Genomic DNA, 18,894 nt, shown 5'->3' with positions numbered 1-18,894 from the left:
TCCCAAATCTGAATGTGGAATACTTCCCTTATGAATCTGAACTCATCACTTATCCACAGATGATGTTATCCTACAAATTACCACTTGTATTTAACACTGGTCCTGAGTACAAACTGCCGCAATGAGAAAGACATCCCAAGGTTGTGGTGCTGCTGCACAGAGACCAGACCACGTGCGAGAACATCAGCTTCATCTATTGCTGTTGCTGTGCATGTGCTTTTCAGTTATAGAGAAACATTCTATGTCAGATGCACTCATACATCACTGCATGTCTGCTTTCTCATGCACAAGCACCTATTCATGCAGCAGTCACTCGTGCATATGCACACAAGCCATGTTCCGCCTTGATTTATGTTCTGTCAGCCGTCGCTCGCTGTTCCATCTGACACTCAGGTGCATTTTTATGATGCATATCTGTGACGTGTTCACCGACAGTAGATCTGCAGTGTAACACAGATCCCTGCATAAACATAGCAGGGCGCTGCAAGGTCATGACGAGCACTGGTGTGTTCACCTCAGACAGAAGACTCAGGACCAAACTTCACTCAATGCTGCTCCAGAGGTCCGGAGGTCTTCCTGTTTGGTTTGCTGAGGTGATGGATGGTTCGAAAGTTTGTTGAGCATCTCTTGACTTGAAAAGACATTTACTGAACATCCTTTGCAGTTCTACCTACCGTCTGAACTCCCATGATGGGAATCAAGGCAAAAAGATTTCCCGTACCTGGATCCATTAAGTTATACAGTCTCATGATATCATGCTATTATCAGAAGTCGCTCTTAGCCCTCATCTGCCTTCTCGTTCTTTTCCCGACAGATGAGAAGTGGTGTCTGCAGCGGACGGGTTTTGAGTTATGCAGATCGCTGGCAGGCGGCAGGCTGCAGAGTCAGCAGCAGCACTTGAAGTTGAAGACTCTGTAGGGAAAGAGAACGATGCATTGATCAGTGTGGGTTACATCAGCACAAATATCCGGATGGCTCTGTAACTCTTCCTCACCCCTCTCCTCACCCAGGTGTCTGTATCTGCTGCGTCGCTCTGACCTGCTGACCCAGTGGAGCGCCGAGCTCCAGAGGTCCATGGCCCCTGTTTCTCTCTGCCAGTGAGAGGTGAGCCAAGCTGGCTTCCCCGGCCCCCTCCCTGCCCCCGGCCCCGGACCCGGACCTGGACCCGGATCCGGACCCGGACCCCGAGCCTGAGCGGAGGCACATGCACGAGGATGAGTATGTGAGCGAGAGAGAGCCCATCGACTCACACCCGGCGACGCCTGACTGCAGGGACGCCGAGACAATCACAGGTTCTTGTGTGTGTGTGTGTGTGTGTGTGTGTGTCTGTGTGTGCATGAAGGTCATGAGGAATTACTGCAGGAAAACATCAAGCTCAAAACAAAAAATTCTAAACACAGCTTTATATTGTATACATACTGGTTATACGTTGTTTTATTCACTGCTCTTTCAAGCAGATATATTATTACAAAATATTCACAATCTTTTGAGCTGAATTTTAACATCTTGATTTCTTTGTAATTTCTAGCACTTTTATTTCTAAAAATACCGAACAGTACTATTTTTAGTACTTTTATCTTCACTGTCATATCTGTGCAGTAGCAGTGATGCTGCCACAAAGAGCCCCTGTCCCAGCTGGTGTCAGTTTATATCAAATGAATTATTATTATTCATGTAACCACACATCCAGAGATGGCAGATGTGTTTATAATATTTACTGAATTAAAAGTATTAAAAACAAAAAGTTCTTCAAGTTTAAAACTAAGTATAATTAGTGCATGAATGTTACGGCCTGGTCCCAAACCTTCACCTTCAATTCTGGAGTGAGGGGGAGAATGAAACATTTGTTCCCTGTGGCGGGGGAAATCACAGCAGGGCTCACGTGAGATCAAATCTGGTGAACCACGATATTCTCTTCGCATTCACCCTAGTCTCCATGTTTCACTGTATCAGTTCAACTATCAGTCTGCTGTGTTCTCACTTTCTTCTCCATGATGTTCAGATGTGTGCAACAGCACTGACCTGCCGGAGTTTGAGATCATCAGTCTCCTGGAGGAGCAGCTGCCGGTGTACCGTCTGCGGGCCGACACCGTCTACGGCTACGACCACGATGACTGGCTGCACACTCCTCTGGTTGCCCCCGACGCCAGGCTCGACCTGACCACCGAACAGATCGAGGAGACCCTCAAATACTTCTGTAAGTTTGGCAGTGATGGGAGCACATACAGCGTAAATCAATCTACAGTGACAGTGGACATGTGGTAAAAAGAAGTGGATGAGGAGGGACCTGCAGATTTAACGGGTTGGTATTAATCTCTGGGGCCGGTGTAGGAATACATGGTATTTAAAGTGAAGGATTTACCCACCTGGGCACAAGCTAAGTTAATCCTTCTAAAGGTTCATAAAAACATAATCTACTGTATTTTGTTTGAATATCTAAGTGAGTTGAGTCCTTTTTCTGAGTATCACTTTCTAGTAGGTTTTGTATTCTCTCCCAATACATATTGCATTAACTCCTAATAGATATTGTGTTGCTTCCCAATACATATTGCATTAACTCCTAATACATATTGCATTACCTCGCAATAGTTTCCTTCTTTTATTTCTTATGTATATCATTTCCGATCATCTTCTCCAAGCGCAACCTGCTGTATGGAATTAAATTTACTTTGAATTGGGCGTGAACCATGCTGATATAGTACTAATGCTCAACAGGCCTGGTTGTGGAAGTAAACTTGAACTAAGTCAAGAGCTCTCGAGTAGAACACTGTACAGTGATACAGTGACACAGACGACTGCACCCTTATAATGAAATGATGGACAGGGAACAGGAAATAATTTCAAGATAAAGCAAAACATATCGCGGGGTAACACAAAATTAATCCTCAATTTAATGTGGGGAAAGTAGGTATAGGGAAAGAAACAAATTTAATAACTGTAAAGATACGTTTTAAAGACAAATCCTTCATTAAACAAAAAAGTATTAAAATCAGTACAATAACAAATGCTGATGAACTCAACATCTTCTTGGCAGAGGTAATTAGTATTATTTGTTTGATGAACCATTTTTGTAGCAATATTTTAAAAGCTACAACTAAGTGATGGTGTTAGACTCGATGTTAAAAGTATTTTTTTAAACTTCTGAGTAGGGCTGTCAGTTTAACGCGTTATTCACGGCGTTAACGCAAACCCATTTTAACGCCGTCAATTTTTTTAACTCGAGTTAAAGCAGAGCTGCAGCTTCAGTATCTGTGTTCGCCTCCAGTCTGACCTGCTCTCGCTTTTTGTTTTAATATTTCGCCACCTAAAATATATATTTTAAAGCTATTGTAGCGTCCCACAGGACACGGAACTTCTTCGTGGTTTAGTAACTGGTATTTTCCTCTACACGAACATGTGCACCTCTCGCTGTTACTCCGTCTCTCGCAGACATCAACACTTCACTTCCTCATTGATCCCCGATCCCCCCATCCTATTGGTCCAAACAGTCACATGTCCCACCCAGACCCCTTCACTGACTGTCAGACATCAGAGCGCTCCTTCAACAGTGTTTTACTGAGCATACGTCAAAACCAAACATAAACATAAACCCAGTCCGTTACACTATTAGGCTGCAGCTATATGTTTTTATTTATTTAAAAATAGGGTAATTCTTATTTCATACATTTTCCACAAATAAGGGGAGGACTCAAATAGCCCTACAAAGTTCTGTGTTTCATTTATTTCAAAGTAGGCCGACACCTGCCTGTGTATTTTGTTTGTTTGTTATTTGTTGCTTGTCTGTTTGAGTAGCTAGCTTAAAGCAAAGAAGTAGTAGGCTTACCTTTTATTGGTAACCTAACTGTTATGGTTCATTGTTTCTGAAATAAGAGGACTGACTGCTATGTTCACAGCAAACTTGAAAAAAAGAAAATATTAAGCCATGGTTTAACTGCACTATAGGCTGAGTCCTTGTTTACCTGATATGTGCACTTTATAATTTTATTTTGTACCGCCCTGTTTGGCAATGTTGTTTTTCAATAATATAAAACATTTGCATAAAGCAAGCCAATCCACTTTTCCATGTTGATAAGAGCATTAAAGGGACTCTTACCTTTGTTGCATTTGAGAATTACAGCACATTCAAATCATCCCGCCTTCCTCCAATGCCCCACCCCCTCGTTCCCATCCGCGGTGTTTTTTTGAAGAAACTTTATTTACAAGCAGACTTAGAACCTACTGCCTCCGCGCACGCACGTGAGTTTTTGTTTACCAAAGCAATGGATTCGGATTCAGAAGCACCGGTAAGTTATATACATTTACATTCACATATGATGACGGGCCCGAATGCGCCACAAGAAGCAGACGGAAAACCTGCATGTCCATGCAGCAAACAGACAGGTCTGTCGGCCAATAAGGTCCTTCGGTCCGAAGAATTTTATTGGTTGAAGTTTTCACTAAATATTATGAGAGTGAAATAATTGTTTGTTTTTACTCCTGGTGGGTCTGTCTTGCATTTTAGAGTGTCATTACCTTATTAATACCAATTTAACCTTATCCAAAAAAAGTGTAAAAATGCAACAAAGGTAAGAGTCCCTTTAAAACGAAAGTAAAATTATGGAAAAATAATAAATGAAGGAACATTCAGAATAGATACAAATTTGCGATTAATCGCGAGTTAACTATGACAAAATGCGATTAATCGCGATTAAATATTTTAATCGTTTGACAGCTCTACTTCTGAGTTATGTAGATAATGTTGATTACTCGGGTTATATATTGAGGTCAAAAGACACCGAGGTATTTCTTTGGTCCAAAGCCCCAAAGTGGGTCAGAACTTGGTAGAATGTTTTATTTCAAACCTGTAAATGATCGAAACTGTATATATCAATATAATATTAAAACAAATAATGTCTCCACTCACTGGCCCGGGAAGATCAATACATTAACAGTGGATTAAGATCATTTTAGTTCCTCCTGCTATATCACCACTAATGCACTGGCTCAGAGGGAAGAAGATGAACTGTCTGCAGAGGCTTTTGCATATAAACAGTTAGAGACTTTGCAGTAAATATCGATTCTTCTTCTGTTTGTTATTAAATAGAGCTTAAAATGATCTGAGGACAGTTATGTGAAAACATAAAAACCATTAGCTCAATAACATAGGCAATGTTTTTTCTGTTACAGATAAAACATGTCGGTTACTGAATAATAATAAGATTCAATCAGATTTTTTTATATAAGTGTCTATTACTTCTTACTCTTATCTACATTCTTGTTTGTCTGTTCCTGTGTTGATATTATTGTAATTTCAATCTCCCTCCACAAGGTGGTGCCGTCCCACTATCTTCTTGTGTTTCTGTGTTTGTTCTCTGGATATTTTGAACCATCAGTGTTTTGACTTCTGTTTGGTTTTAATCGACCATTTGCTGAATTTTATTCTTCAGTGTTTTTTCTGTGATAGAGGTAGGTATAGGTAGTTTAACATTTTTCTGAGCATATTTCATACACCTTATTTTCAAACTTCTTCATGATCTCCACCAAGTTTTGACTTTTGTCCATTTGTTTGTAAGTTTGCGTGTTTGTTTGTAAGCAAGATTATACCCAGAAATATTGGACAGGTTATCAAGAAACTTGGTGGAACAATATCCAGGAGTACGTGAAATTTGGTTAGGCTTGATTGAATTTAAGGGGACTGTATGTGCTCGACTGTGTGTCATTCTAGTTTTTAGTAAATTGCTACCAGCCCGTTTAGACATGAGATTCTTCACCGTGAACATCTGTTTTAAACTAAGTTATATATATATATTTTCTATCATGTTTTAAGGATTTTATTTGTTTGTTGGCATTATACGGATTTGTAGAGAGTATTTTGTGTGTGAGTGTGTGTGTGCCCGTGTCAGTAGGTCTTTTTGTGGAAGAGGGTAACCATAGAAACAGATGCTGGTGGCGGATACACGTGCAGTGGGTCTGCACCGAGCCGTGGACAGAAGAAGTGAGGGAATGATAGAAAGGTGCGAGATGTCAGCACTTATAGACTGAGAGAGGAGTCCACGTCACATCCCTCTCTCTGATTGGCTCTTTCTTCCTCCATCTTCCAACCTCTCTTGTCTGATCAAAAACCAACTGCTACCTCCGCCTCCCTCACCTCAGCTGCTGCGGAGCTCTTTCCAAAACGGATGTGCACTCCCTCTCATTTCTCTGCCTCCCTCGCACTCTCTCACGGGGCGTTCCTGTGGGCGGAGGCTAATTCAGGCTCAGGGCTCTGTTATATTGTACAGAAGCTGCAAATGTGGAGAGAGAATGAGAGAGATAGAGAGAGAGAGAGAGAGAGAGAGAGAGAGAGAGAGAGAGAGAGACAGAGAGAGAGACAGAGAGAGAGAGAGACAGTGAATGGATCTGTATTTGGAACGGTTGTCATGTCTGCTTGTTGATCATCGTGAAGCCATGGGAAGAGATGGACTGTGAGGGCAGGATGCAGAGAGTAGCGAGGGATGAATGTGAGTTGGATGACTGGTACTGTAAGGAGGAAAAGAGAGGTAAAGTGCATGTACTGAATACAGACAAGAGGGACACGTCTAATATGTTTCAATATATGATCGGTTTGATCGTGGCATACTATGATTTGATTATTGTAGCATATCGTATCAGATCGTCCTCATTAAGAGGATTTTCCTGAAGCTTATTATAATTTGGTTCAACAGCCCATTTGCACATGCACACACACACACAATCAAAAAACAAACAAACACACACACTCATGCTATGTCCGTGTAAACCTGAGTGGATCATAACTTAAATTCAGCTCATTTAAATGTGCTTTAATAACAACAGTTCAGTTGGTAACAGGATTACAGAGGTTTACCATAACACACTCAATAACTCTGTACAGCATGTTATTGATTCACACTCCAAATCGATATCCGCTGTCACCTCAGGGCAACACAGCCAATTGTCGTGCGCCATGGAAAACAAGCCCTTCTCCTTTAACTGCTGCTCTGCTTTGTCATCTAAACATGGCCTGTCCGTCAGCTCCGAGAGGATGACTCTGTAAACTCTCTGTGTTACATATTGGGTAACACAGAGAGTGTGTGTCTAGGTAGATGTGATGAGTAGAGGGCTCACAGGGGGATACTTGTTGCCTTCTCCTCACTCTGTTTGTGTGTTTTGTGTTTCTCCAGTGCTATGTGCAGACAGAGTGGGTCAGATGACAAAGACGTACAGTGACATCGATGCTGTCACACGTCTGCTGGAGGAGGTGAGATGGTCTTTTTACATCAGGGCTGAGCGAAGAACAAAAACAATCAATATTGCCATGTAATTATCCTCCATAGCAGCGTTTGTCATTCTCACCCATAAAGAAGACTTTAAAACCACAATCCTGAGGGTTGAAATTACAAATAATAATGTGATAATGATCTATATTGATCATTTTTATCTTGATAAAAGTTTTGGCCATATTGTCCAACCCATCCAAGTAATGCTGCAGCAGAAACGATTCCAACACACACCATTATGCAAATGAAACACATTACTAATGTGTGTTTGTAAAGTAAAGATGAGTCTCGAAGGCCCTCACATAGAATATAAATGTCAGTGGGTGGAGAGCTGAGTGGTTGGGTTCATTTGTTTGTTTGCTGCCCCTCACATCACCAGTCAGGATGTTCCATTGATTTGTCACAGATAAAGCTGATTGCCCAAATGCAGTGTGGTGGAATGGTGCTGTTTGGTGCAGGAGTTTCTGGATGATCTAGAGCAGTGGTTCTTAACCTGGGTTCGATCGAACCCCAGGGGTTCAGTGAGTCACTCTCAGGGGTTCGGCAGGGGTCAAAACACACACAGTATAGCCCGGTTCACACTAGCAATGTCTGGCCGTTTTTGTCGGCCGTCAAAAAATTGGCTGCCCACAATTTGGTAACACACAATTTTTCTTCGCCGTGTCAGATTGCAAACATTTTGTTGCTTAGTAAAAATGTGTTACACAAAATAAATTCAGGCTACTCGTATTATTCGTGACGTCACACTCCGCAGTGATAAAGCTGGTTGCAGCTGATCACGCCACATTGCTTATCTTTGATATCTGTGCTGCTTGGTGCGCTCAGTAGTCGACTTGTGGCTGTTGTGATTGTACGTTATTCAGCAGAGCCAGCTTCAACAGCAACTCTTCAGAACAACAACGCTCTCAACGATTTGGTGTCACCAAATCGAACCATACCTTATTGCCCTTGAGATACTCACACTGTTTGTTACAACGTATTTGTGCGAGCAATCCTTTTCGATAGTAGACAATAAAATTAAGAAAAGGAACAGACTTTGTTGCGAAAATGATATGAAAGTGGCACTTGCCAAGGTGAAGCCGCGCATTCCCGAACTTGTATCTGAAAGGCATAAGCAAAAGTCACATTGATTTGCAGTAAATAGTCATTGAGTCATGTTTTTGTTGGTTTTTATGGTTGGTTTTGTTCTTTGAACACATTGATTTTGTGCGCAACTGATGCATGATTCATTTTGTGCACTAACAAATTATATACCTATGTTTTGAAGAAATCATATTTTATTGTTCCAATTACGAAGGGTTCGGTGAATGCACTGATGAAGCTTGCAGGGTTCAGTACCTCCAATAAGGTTAAGAACCACTGATCTAGAGAACAGAGCATAATGGAAATAAAGTTTAACTGGCTGTGCTGTCAAACACCTAAGCAAGTAGTTGAGGCACGGCACAACCATTTAAAATTCTTGTAGACCAAGAACAAAGAAAGTACAATTCTCAAAGTTGTGTAAAATGTATATCTCCAGTACACGTCACTACTATTTTTAGAGTTTCGACTCAAGGAGGTTTTATGGCTATTTCACCATGTAAAATGTCAACAGACAAAATACTCATGCAAAAAATAGTTATAGTCTCTCACATGTCTAAAGTTCCCGGTTAACAATTTTTTACGGTATGCCTTTTAAAATTCTAAATTGTAATCAGTATCAGGCCAAGATATTTTATCAGTGGCTGTCAATCCCTTCACCTCTGATGTGAATGTCCCCATTGTTTACCATTTTTACAGGCTCAATAATAGAGGTTCCAACACTGACCCTTGTGGCGCACCGAGGACATCCTTATGTTGTTAGTGTTTGGGGTGTTGCGGTTCTGAATGTCAGCCACATCATCTCCTCTGTTGTCTTCGTTCTTTCCATCCAACAGAAAGAGAGAGACTTGGAGTTGGCTGCGAGGATCGGCCAGTCGCTTCTTAAGAAGAACAGAATTCTGACTGAGCAGAATGACTATCTCGAGATACAAGTGGGACAGATCACAGAGGAGGTCTGCACACACCCATCCACAAACACACACACACACAAACAAACACACACACTGAAGTTTGACATTAGATTGATAGTTGTACAGCAGATCCTGCATCAGATACTTACATACAAACACACATTGTAATACACACATACCGGAGTTGTGAAGTTATGATGTGACCTCTTCCAGATGGCCCAGCTGCACCATGAGCTGAACCTGAAGGACGAGCTGCTGCAGTTTTACACCCACGCAGCTGAGGAGAGCGAGGATGAGTCCAGCAGCTTCCCAACGTGAGCGTTCGTTCTTTGTTCACTAACATCCCTCCTTCCAACTGTATATAATAACAAATATCCATGGATAATTCATGTGCATTATGCATAAAATCCAAACTAACTGTACAACAAACCCACGATTAAAACACTATGGTTGACTACACCTGATAAAAGCAAGCAAATAATCTGTGATTAACAACAACACAATGCGACAGTCAGATACAATACCAAGCCACAGAAATACATGTACATTTAATCCCAAGTTTTGGAATGCAAAACAGCAAAACAAATAATGTGCTGAACTCACACCAGTTAAAACTGAATATGCATGCACTGGACCTTCTGTGAGTCTCAGTTCTGCTCTGTCTTCATCTGAAGGAGTAAGAGGAGTAAAGTGGGGGCCGCCTCAGGAGGCTTCGTGAGCGACACACTGCAGAGGAAACTCAAAGACCTGGAAGATGAAAACCTGTCTCTCCGCTCAGAGGTTTAACTCCACACACTGATAACAGCAGCACACACACACATTTTAAGAGAAGTGCACACTGCTTGGAGTGTATTGTAACACTAGATGTCTGCATGTAGGCTCACCATCTGAAGTCAGAGACTGAAATCTATGAGGAAAAGGAGCAGCAGCTCGTGAACGACTGTGTGAAAGAACTCAGTAAGTTGTGTGTCTATCTTCTTTACACAGTTTTCATGCATATTATTTCTACGGAGGGACATCTGTTCCCTCTCAGAGGTTGAAAGAGTCTCTCGCTCCCTCTGTCCTTTCAGGGTTGTCCAGTCTCCAGATCTCTACCATCGCGGAGGAACTGGCTCGTAAGACCGAGGACGCCTCCAGACAGCAGGAGGAGATCACACACCTCCTCTCTCACATAGTGGATCTGCAAAAGAAAGCCAAATCTGTGAGTGTCCGTACGGACACAAATGTGATTATTATTATACTCTGGTGGTTTTACTAATTCAAACCTGCACTCCAGTTTGCAGTGGAGAATGAGGAGCTCTCTCAACACCTGTTGGCAGCTAAAGATGCTCAAAGGCAGCTGACAGCGGAGGTAACTTCCACGTCACTGCACTGTGATGATTACATTTTCTTTTTCTTACTAATCAGCTTTCAGAATAACATGACTTCGCTGTAAACACTGTATTTGTATTAATGTTGTCATGACACGAGACTGTTATGACTGTTGTATTAACTGATGTTAATACCAAATCTGCGATGCAACAGCTGCAGGAGTTGGAGGAGAAGTACCTCGAGTGCATTGAGATGCTGCATGAAGCTCAGGAGGAGCTGAAGAACCTGCGGAACAGATCCTGCTCGGCAGGAACCCCTCGACGCCACCACTCGATGGGACTTTACCCGATGGTGAGGGAGCGTGTGTGTGTGTCCCTGTGTGTGTGTGTGGTTTACGTGACTCATCTTCCATTTCTTCATGAGTTTTTGTGTTGCAGGATTCTCTGGCTGCTGAGATTGAAGGATCGATGAGGAAGGAGATGAGTCAGGAGGACCCTGAGTGTGAAGAACTGAAGTATGGATCCAGTAGCATTTCACTGAAACAACAACAATGTTATTTACTTTTTGATTTTTTGCAGTATTAAAAAAGAAAAGAAAACATAATAACTACAGTGGAGCGCATACCTCCACCAAGTATGAATAATCTTCCACCTAGTTCTTATTATAAAAATAGAATAGAAAAAGCATTTATTTGTCATCAAACTTAGTGAAAGAACGTGAAAAAGACCTTGGACTTAATGATTGAGTACTGATGTTATATTGTTTAGACTAGAGTTAGGTAAAATTTGCATTTTCAATATGTGAGAGACACCAATTACTATAAAAGTAAAAACTAAAGTAAATGCAAAAATAATTAATTGGATAACAGTGTCCGTTCTGCAAAAAAACAACAACTGTGTAGGTTAGCTTCCCTTTTTTGTTAATATGCAAAACCGCCTAGTTTGGCAAAGACATAATTTGAAATCGTCATTTGTGTTCTGTCATGTTTTTATGAATCTATGACAAATTATGGCCTTGACTCGTAATCTTAAAGATGGCTCATGCACTTGAACCTGCTAAGAGAGTTATAGGATACTGTGATGTATAGTTTGGATGTTGGCTGCCAAAATGTTTGCAGTTCTTTGATTCATTGAGGTTTAACTCCTAAACACAAAAACATCCTAAAAAGCAGATCTGCACTGTGTATAGTAGCAAAAGTTGCATAGAGATAAAAGAAAAATAAACTAGAATATGTTATTGACCAGCTGCAAATGACTCGGGTTAACACTCTCGTTTCTGATTGTTTGCAGAACCCATCGCAAGCGTGTCTTTGAGACGGTCAAGAACGTCAACCAGACCGTGCGTCAGCGTTCACTGACTCCGACCAGCGCCAACATCCCAGGCTCCAACCAGTCCTTGTCAGCACGGACCTCACCTCAGTCCAGCGGCCTCTCCACACCCCACTCCAGCATGTACGGCGTTGACATCAGCGGAGACGTTGCCCTTGACAACCGCACGCAGAGCATCCTAATGGAGACAGCATCTAATCGAGATGGGTGAGAAGAAGGGAACTTTATCATTTAAGAAATGACATTTCTGCAGAAGTCAGAGGAAAAGTGTCTTTTTTAATTGTCTGATGTAAAAGCAAAAGTTGCATAGAGATAAAAATAAACATCTCTTGTCTGATTTTTTGCGGTATCCATCGGAACCGTGTCTTTTAGATGATCAAGGACGTCAATAGACAGAAGTGTCTTTTTGAGTTGACTGATATGATGATCTCAAGATTGAACAAATATTCTTACCCTTTTTTTGTCTGTTTCATCCCTGCTCTGACAGCAGCACAGAGGGCCGGGAGAAGAAGGCGAACGGTGCTGAGGACCTGAGGGTGGCCCTGCGCCGCCTGTCTCTGCGTCGACAAAACAACCTGAGCGAGAGGCGCTTCTTTGGAGAGGAGAGGGAGCGGAGGCGGGGCGGACACGGAGGGATGCACGATGCTCCGGGCCAGGAGAGCGGGTTGACGCCCTCAGAGAGCATCATGTCCCTGGGGAACCTTCACCTGTGGGCCACACGAGGGCCCTACCTCCCAGACAAACTCCAGATTGTCAAGCCACTTGAAGGTGAGGGAGAGAGAGAGCGTGGCATGGTGGGGAGGACGGGGGAGGAGCTGCACACGAGAGTCGGGGCAAAGAAAGGGCGCAAGCGAGGCTGTGGAACAGAGAGGGAGAGGAGGAGGGACAGCATCCACGGGCAGGAGCTTGAGGCGGAGAAGGAGAAAGGATGGGGGTGGGCGAGGAAGACAGGAGCTGGGATAGAGAGGGAGAGGGGAAGGAGGTGGGCCGGGAGCATGAAGATGAAAGGAGCTAGGGAGAGGAAGGAGAGGCCTCTGTCGCTCATGCTCTTTAACTCTTTCTGGTCTCTGATGCATCATCACAAGTCAGGCAGCTTCACATCTCCACACAGCTACTACAAAGACACACAGCCCAGAGGCTGGCTGTAGACACACAGAGGAGGAGAGAGGGAGGAGATGGCATTCTGGAATAAAGAAAAACAGGTCTAAGATAAGGAGGAGGTATTCAACATTTATTTTAACTTTGGAATTCTTGCAATATAACCAAGGAAAATAAAGAAAGCATTCCAAGACACAAAAAAAACAAATTTGCCCAATAGCATAAACAAGAGCAACGGTCCTAGGAATACATACAGTACACACAATCTTATTTAAACCAAATACATTTTCTTAAACAAGAACAACTGCAGGTCAAATATGATGAAATAAAAAACCTAAACTGCCTGAAGGATAAAAATGAGTTGAGCTCTGCATGATGATTGTTCAGCATGTTTTTCCGTGTAGCAGGTCCTGGATTTAGCTCAGTATAACCACCTGCAGTGTTTGGTGAGAGTCCACATGTAACGTAGAATGAAGTGAAATCTATCCAGGAAGTTTATATGAATGTGACCCTGATGTGAATTCACTGGATGGTGTCCCAGCACTGTTATAATATTCCCCTGTGTGATGCAGTGTCGAGTTGGTTGCTGCTTCTGGCCTGTGCTGCCCTCTGCTGGTAATAATGAGGGCAGCACACTGCCTATCAAACTTCTTCATCTTCCGACATATATATACACACATATACTGTATATATATATATATATATATATATAAACGCTGCTGTTTCCATTGTTACCACACATGTGTTTATTTTTAATTTTCCTAAATATGCATGATTCTTTCTTTATGTGAGGTTTTATTATTTATTCATTCATTTATGACTTCCTCTGTTTTTCTGTATGATTTTTTTCTTTGTTGTTATCATCTCCATTCCGAACTCATGTGGCCGACTAATAAAACCCTTTTTTTCTCATTCTAACTGCTCCTCCATTTTATTTCTTTTTCACCTTATTCCTCATCTCTTGTGGTGTCTCTGTAGTGCTTCCATCCTGTTTGTTATCCACTTCAGCCAGATGAGGTTTATGCTGATATTTGCCTCTGAACTTCAGAGACAATAATAAGTAGTTATTTATATTAAATGCATAGTGTAAGTACCCGTCTATAATACATGAGATGTACTTTTATTAAAATTATTAATAATAGCTGTTAATTTGTCCCTGTGCCAAAATCACTCAACCAATTTTTATCTTTGATAAATAACTTATTGATGAATAAGATTCCAAGTCTAATAATTGATCATCTTTAATGAAAACCACAGGACACTGCTGATATTATTGGGAAATGCTTTTAATCTTTCTAATAAAACTACTTATCAATCTGCTTACATTAAACAACCATTTACAATTATTGATATAATAGATATTAATCCAAGTGTTTATTTTGGACATTAAAAAACATAGTTGTCTTCATTGCAGAGTTAATCATTTCTGTCCTCTAGGCTCTGTCACCCTGCACCACTGGCAGCAGTTAGCACAGCCTCACCTCGGTGTGATTCTGGACGCCAGGCCGGGGGTCGTACCCAAGGGTTACAGACCCCTCGAGCTGGAGCTGGAGCAGGTGGGTGGGTGTGTGTGTGTGTCTGTGTGTGTGTGTGTGTGTGTGTGTGTGTGTGTGTGTGTGTGTGTGTATGTAGACCATGTTCATGATATGCTCATCTCCTGCAAGTTCATCTTTTACAGTTTATGAAATAATCAGTTGTGTTGCGTTTGTCACGTAACACATACATAGATAGCTTTATATTATATACATAATTATGTGTGTATATATATATATATGACTGAATGTAATTAGTAATTGTTGTGAGAACCTTTTTATTGCACAAATATAATTGTGAACAATATGAATAAAATAAAGAACATACTGACCAAAACAACTGAGATGTAGTTTCCTAAGTAGCCATTATCAAAGGAAGTTGATGGTGCTTACAAACTTTATTTTGATAGTTTGAATAAATAACAGAAATCTGTCTGATTACTGTATATGGTCTGATATGACTAATTACTTTTTGAGTACTTGTTATATTACTAAAGAATGTCTTATATTATGATGACCAATATAAAACTTGTAACCCTTGCGTGTGTCTGCAGGTGTACCCATGGGGGGGCTTTGAAGAGGATGAACCAGGTGATCAGTACTTCCAGAATCTGCCCACGTCCACTGCCTCGGCCTCTCCAGCTGTGACCTCCACCTCCACCTCCACCTCCACCTCCGGCACCAGCGACACCAACTTCTGGCAGCCTCCACCCAGCATCACACCTCTCTCCCCCTCCCCCCCATCCCCATCGCCACATCTCAGCAACACTGACCCCCTGGGTGAGGACATACAATGCATTTATCTAATGGTTGTAAATGTTCACTTTGTTGAGCCTGTGTGAAACACCTGTGATGTCTGTGTTTGTGCGGCGTTCAGCTGCGTACTACCCAGGTAAATGCATGGCCCACACCAGCTCCACCTACACCTTCACAACCTGTCGGATTCTTCACCCGACGGATGAGCTGACACGGGTCACGCCAAGGTAAATGAAGGACGGAAGGCAAACTTGAGTGGCCGCTCAACTTGTGTTTCTGTTCATTTATTTATTATCGACAACTGCAATTTTTTTTTGTGCTAATATCAGCCATATTGAAATAGACGTCTTATTACAAAAATGAAATCATGTGTTTTTATAAGACAAGTCATCTACGGATGCACATTTAAAGTAACATAACTTTGTTTAGAAATATAAAGTGTATGATTCATGCAGGTTCTTATGGTTCATAATAAAACTATGGCATCCCCTCATTTCTATGATAAGTTATCATGAAGATTGTGTAAATAAGTGAGAATTAACACATTTTCAATGTTTCTAATGATCCTTTCTTCTTGCTTGATAATTCATTGATTTCCAGTCTCAACCCAGTACCAGCGACGTCCTCCTGTGTGATGACCAGCACTCTGCTGGGGACTCCCGCTGGGACACCCTGCACCCCCCGCAGGCTCGGTCTCAGGCCGTCCGAATCTTCAACCAACCTCAGGCAAGGCTCCAGATAAACCAGGGAACCACTTCTCTGTGTTTTATTTTTGTTTACAAGTTAGCAGATTGTGTCTTAGTAGCTACTTTAAAAGAGAAATTAACTGTATCACCCAAAGCTTCTTCTTTTTTTCAAAACAAGACCTTGAAGTCAGAGCTATGGTTGGAAACATTGCTAAAAAAATTGGATTGTGTGACTATGACCAACTTTTTGAAGTCTAACTTTGTTTTCGATAAGCTTTACTTTGCAGTGTTACTAGTCGGTGTATAACGCTAACCTCCATTTCTCTTGTTCCTACAGAGATGCGACTCGCACCACCAGCACCTCTCTGGGGCTGGTGCGCCTTCTCCAGGAGAGAGGGATCTCAGCAGCAATGTATCACCAGAGCCAGGGCCTGGAGCACGGCCCGAGCAGCGGAGGAGTCTTATTCAGCACTTCCATCGCTCCTAACCGAGCGCCCCACCCTGACCCTATGCGCCCCTCCACCCCGCCCAACTCGCCCACTGGACCTGGAGCTTCAGCCGTGCTGACGTCCGCAGGGTTCGACTTCAAGAGCCCTTCTTACGACAACTTCCTGGCCTCTAAACCAGCCCGCTCCATCCTGAAGGAGGTGACTGGGGGGATGAGGGGAAGGCAGAGAGGGCGGGACTGCGAAAGCCAAACGGACGTTAGCGTTACCGTCCCACACCTCAACCTGCTGGATAAGGTGAAGCGTCTGGGTGTGGCCGGAGCTCAAGGGGGCAGAGCAATGAGTCCCAGCCCCATGCTGGGGCCTCTGGGTGGGCTTCGCAGGTCCGGCTCCCCTTTCGGGACTGATGGAATAAGGAGGAACACAAGTTATCCAGCTATGGTTGGGCCCAGCATGGCCATGAAAGCCCCAGGGCCCCCAGAGTAGTCCGGACTACTGTTGGCCATCTGGGGAGCCAGGCCAGAACCAGGCAGGGCCGAGGTGTGACTGTTGAGCAGTCACCTGGAGCCCAAACACTGACTGATACTGTTCATACTGTACGACAACGACATGGTACTACTGACCCATCACTACTGTGGCTCCAAACTGACACAATCAACTTTATAATACTTTGACATGGTGGCACCTGCTTGAACTGAGAGCAAAGTTATTTAAAGGGTTAATTCACCCAAAATATTCTACATATTGTGATTGAAAACTAAATTAGTTTTAAAGTGCTCAGATTTTGAGATCCTTGAAATGTATAAATTCAAGCAGGATGTAATTAACCTTTTTTAAATTTTGCATCTTAGCTCCATGACATTAGTATTTAGTATTCTACGCTAAAACTAAAAGCGCACTCTGTGTTCTTCCGTTTGCCAGATATCTAAACTCTGGGCAAAACCTGTTTTATGTTATTTTATTTTATGTAACTGGGTGAACTGACCCAGACAGATTAATCCAAAAACTGTGCAGTCGAAGCTGCAAATATCTCCCACTGCTATCCGCTCACACCCCCCCTGCTTCGGAGACTGACTCTGCTGGCTAGATGTAGTACTCCCACTCTCGCCTTATTCTGAATCACATCCACCAAATCCCTCACACACTCAGATGTACACAGGTGCACTCTTCAATCTGCCATGGCCCTAGTTGGCTATTTGTCATCACTTTAGCACCTGTCATGCCAATTCATTCTTCCTTAATATTACTAGATTAAAATTTTATAAAGAATTGAAAATTTACACCAAATACCTGCTGACACTCACTCTCTCCCCTCTCACCCTCAATGTCTCCTGATCCAATCGGTTTTGAGCCCGACATGTCTGTTTCAACCAGGGGCGTTTCTAGGATTGAAAGAAAGGGGGGGCTTAGCCCCTAAGGACGTTGAATGTTTGCGCGAGCAGCACGCGCCAATTTTTTTTGAACTAATTTGGGGCTGCGGATATCCATTGTTTCAGACAGTTCATAGATTGGTTCAATCAGAAAGACTGTGATTTTTCTCTGTATCTTTGCTTGCAGTCATTCAGTATAAGATAACAGAAGAGACAGAATTTCAGGGTCATTGTGAAATTTGACAACACAAATATGAACTTTTCTCAAATAGAGAGAAATAATTTTCCTGCTTGTTAAGGAAAGACGGATATACTAGTTTTGACTAGCATTAACTGATTATAAACATCAACATTCTATAGGCACTGATATTATTGTTTTAAAATACTAGAGAAAGATATTAATGCAAAGAATAGAGAGCTGTCGATAGTTATTTCTTACATTTCAAATTTGCTCGTTCACACTCACATTTTCTAACAAAATAGCTAGCTAGCTAGCTTAGTGTTAACATAGCTCATTACAATATTCCCTTTCATCTGCCTCAAGTAAACCTAAATTCAAGCAGGTAACAAACGTTAGAAACTACAGATAGCCACATTCTGTAACCACCTGTACTTACAATTCCACTCCGTGCATCATTTACTATGAGCTAAACTCCTTGGCTGTAATCCTGCTGTCTTGATGAGAGACGTTACTTGACAGAGTGAGAAAGCCAGCGCAGCAGCGATGCAGACTCCCCAAGGTCTTAGTGCCCGGTCTTTTATTGTTATGTATGATGAGAGGCTATTGGATTGTAATTTGAAGTGGGAGAAAACATACAAACCAGAAACGCACTCACATATGTAGCATGTTAGAGTTATAAATAACTTGTCCATGTGTAAAACAATAGTTTATTTTTTTTTTTTTAATTATTATTATTATTTTTTTTTTAAATCCCAATAATTATTTGGGGGGGCTGAACAACATTTTAGGGGGGCTTCAGCCCCCCTAAAACAGGCCTAACGACGCCCCTGGTTTCAACAAATCATCGAATAGTTTTTACGTCTTTTTTAAGAGATACTTTGTTTTTTTTTCTAATTGGCCATTAGACCAGGAAGTTGATGATGCTTGCACTGGATTGGA

The 18,894-nt window shown here is 42.1% G+C and overlaps 1 protein-coding gene across 1 annotated transcript; it reads left to right on the top strand.

The window, feature by feature from the left end:
- Positions 1-2,857: 2,857 nt before the first annotated feature.
- Positions 2,858-16,890, top strand: LOC133026195 (trafficking kinesin-binding protein 1-like). Its single transcript, XM_061093063.1, has 17 exons — positions 2,858-2,867; positions 7,161-7,237; positions 9,173-9,289; positions 9,461-9,561; positions 9,922-10,027; positions 10,126-10,204; positions 10,318-10,448; positions 10,524-10,598; positions 10,772-10,909; positions 10,996-11,072; positions 11,848-12,093; positions 12,374-12,654; positions 14,422-14,540; positions 15,071-15,296; positions 15,394-15,499; positions 15,873-15,998; positions 16,296-16,890. The coding sequence occupies exons 2-17, from the start codon at positions 7,187-7,189 to the stop codon at positions 16,888-16,890; spliced, it is 2,574 nt and encodes an 857-aa protein (XP_060949046.1). The 5' UTR covers positions 2,858-2,867; positions 7,161-7,186.
- Positions 16,891-18,894: the final 2,004 nt, after the last annotated feature.

This window comes from Limanda limanda, chromosome 19 (assembly GCF_963576545.1).
Source record: "Limanda limanda chromosome 19, fLimLim1.1, whole genome shotgun sequence".
In the NCBI taxonomy this organism is placed as follows: Eukaryota; Metazoa; Chordata; class Actinopteri; order Pleuronectiformes; family Pleuronectidae; genus Limanda; species Limanda limanda.
The sequence above is the reverse complement of the archived record's forward strand: the minus strand, read 5'-3'. Positions and strand labels throughout refer to the sequence as shown.

Coding starts and splice junctions, on each gene's coding strand:
- LOC133026195 (XM_061093063.1), top strand. CDS start 7,187: ATGACAAAGACGTACAGTGACATCGATGCTGTCACACGTCTGCTGGAG. Junction 10,910..10,995: donor CGATGGGACTTTACCCGATG/GTGAGGGAGCGT, acceptor TTTGTGTTGCAG/GATTCTCTGGCTGCTGAGAT. Junction 12,094..12,373: donor ACAGCATCTAATCGAGATGG/GTGAGAAGAAGG, acceptor CTGCTCTGACAG/CAGCACAGAGGGCCGGGAGA.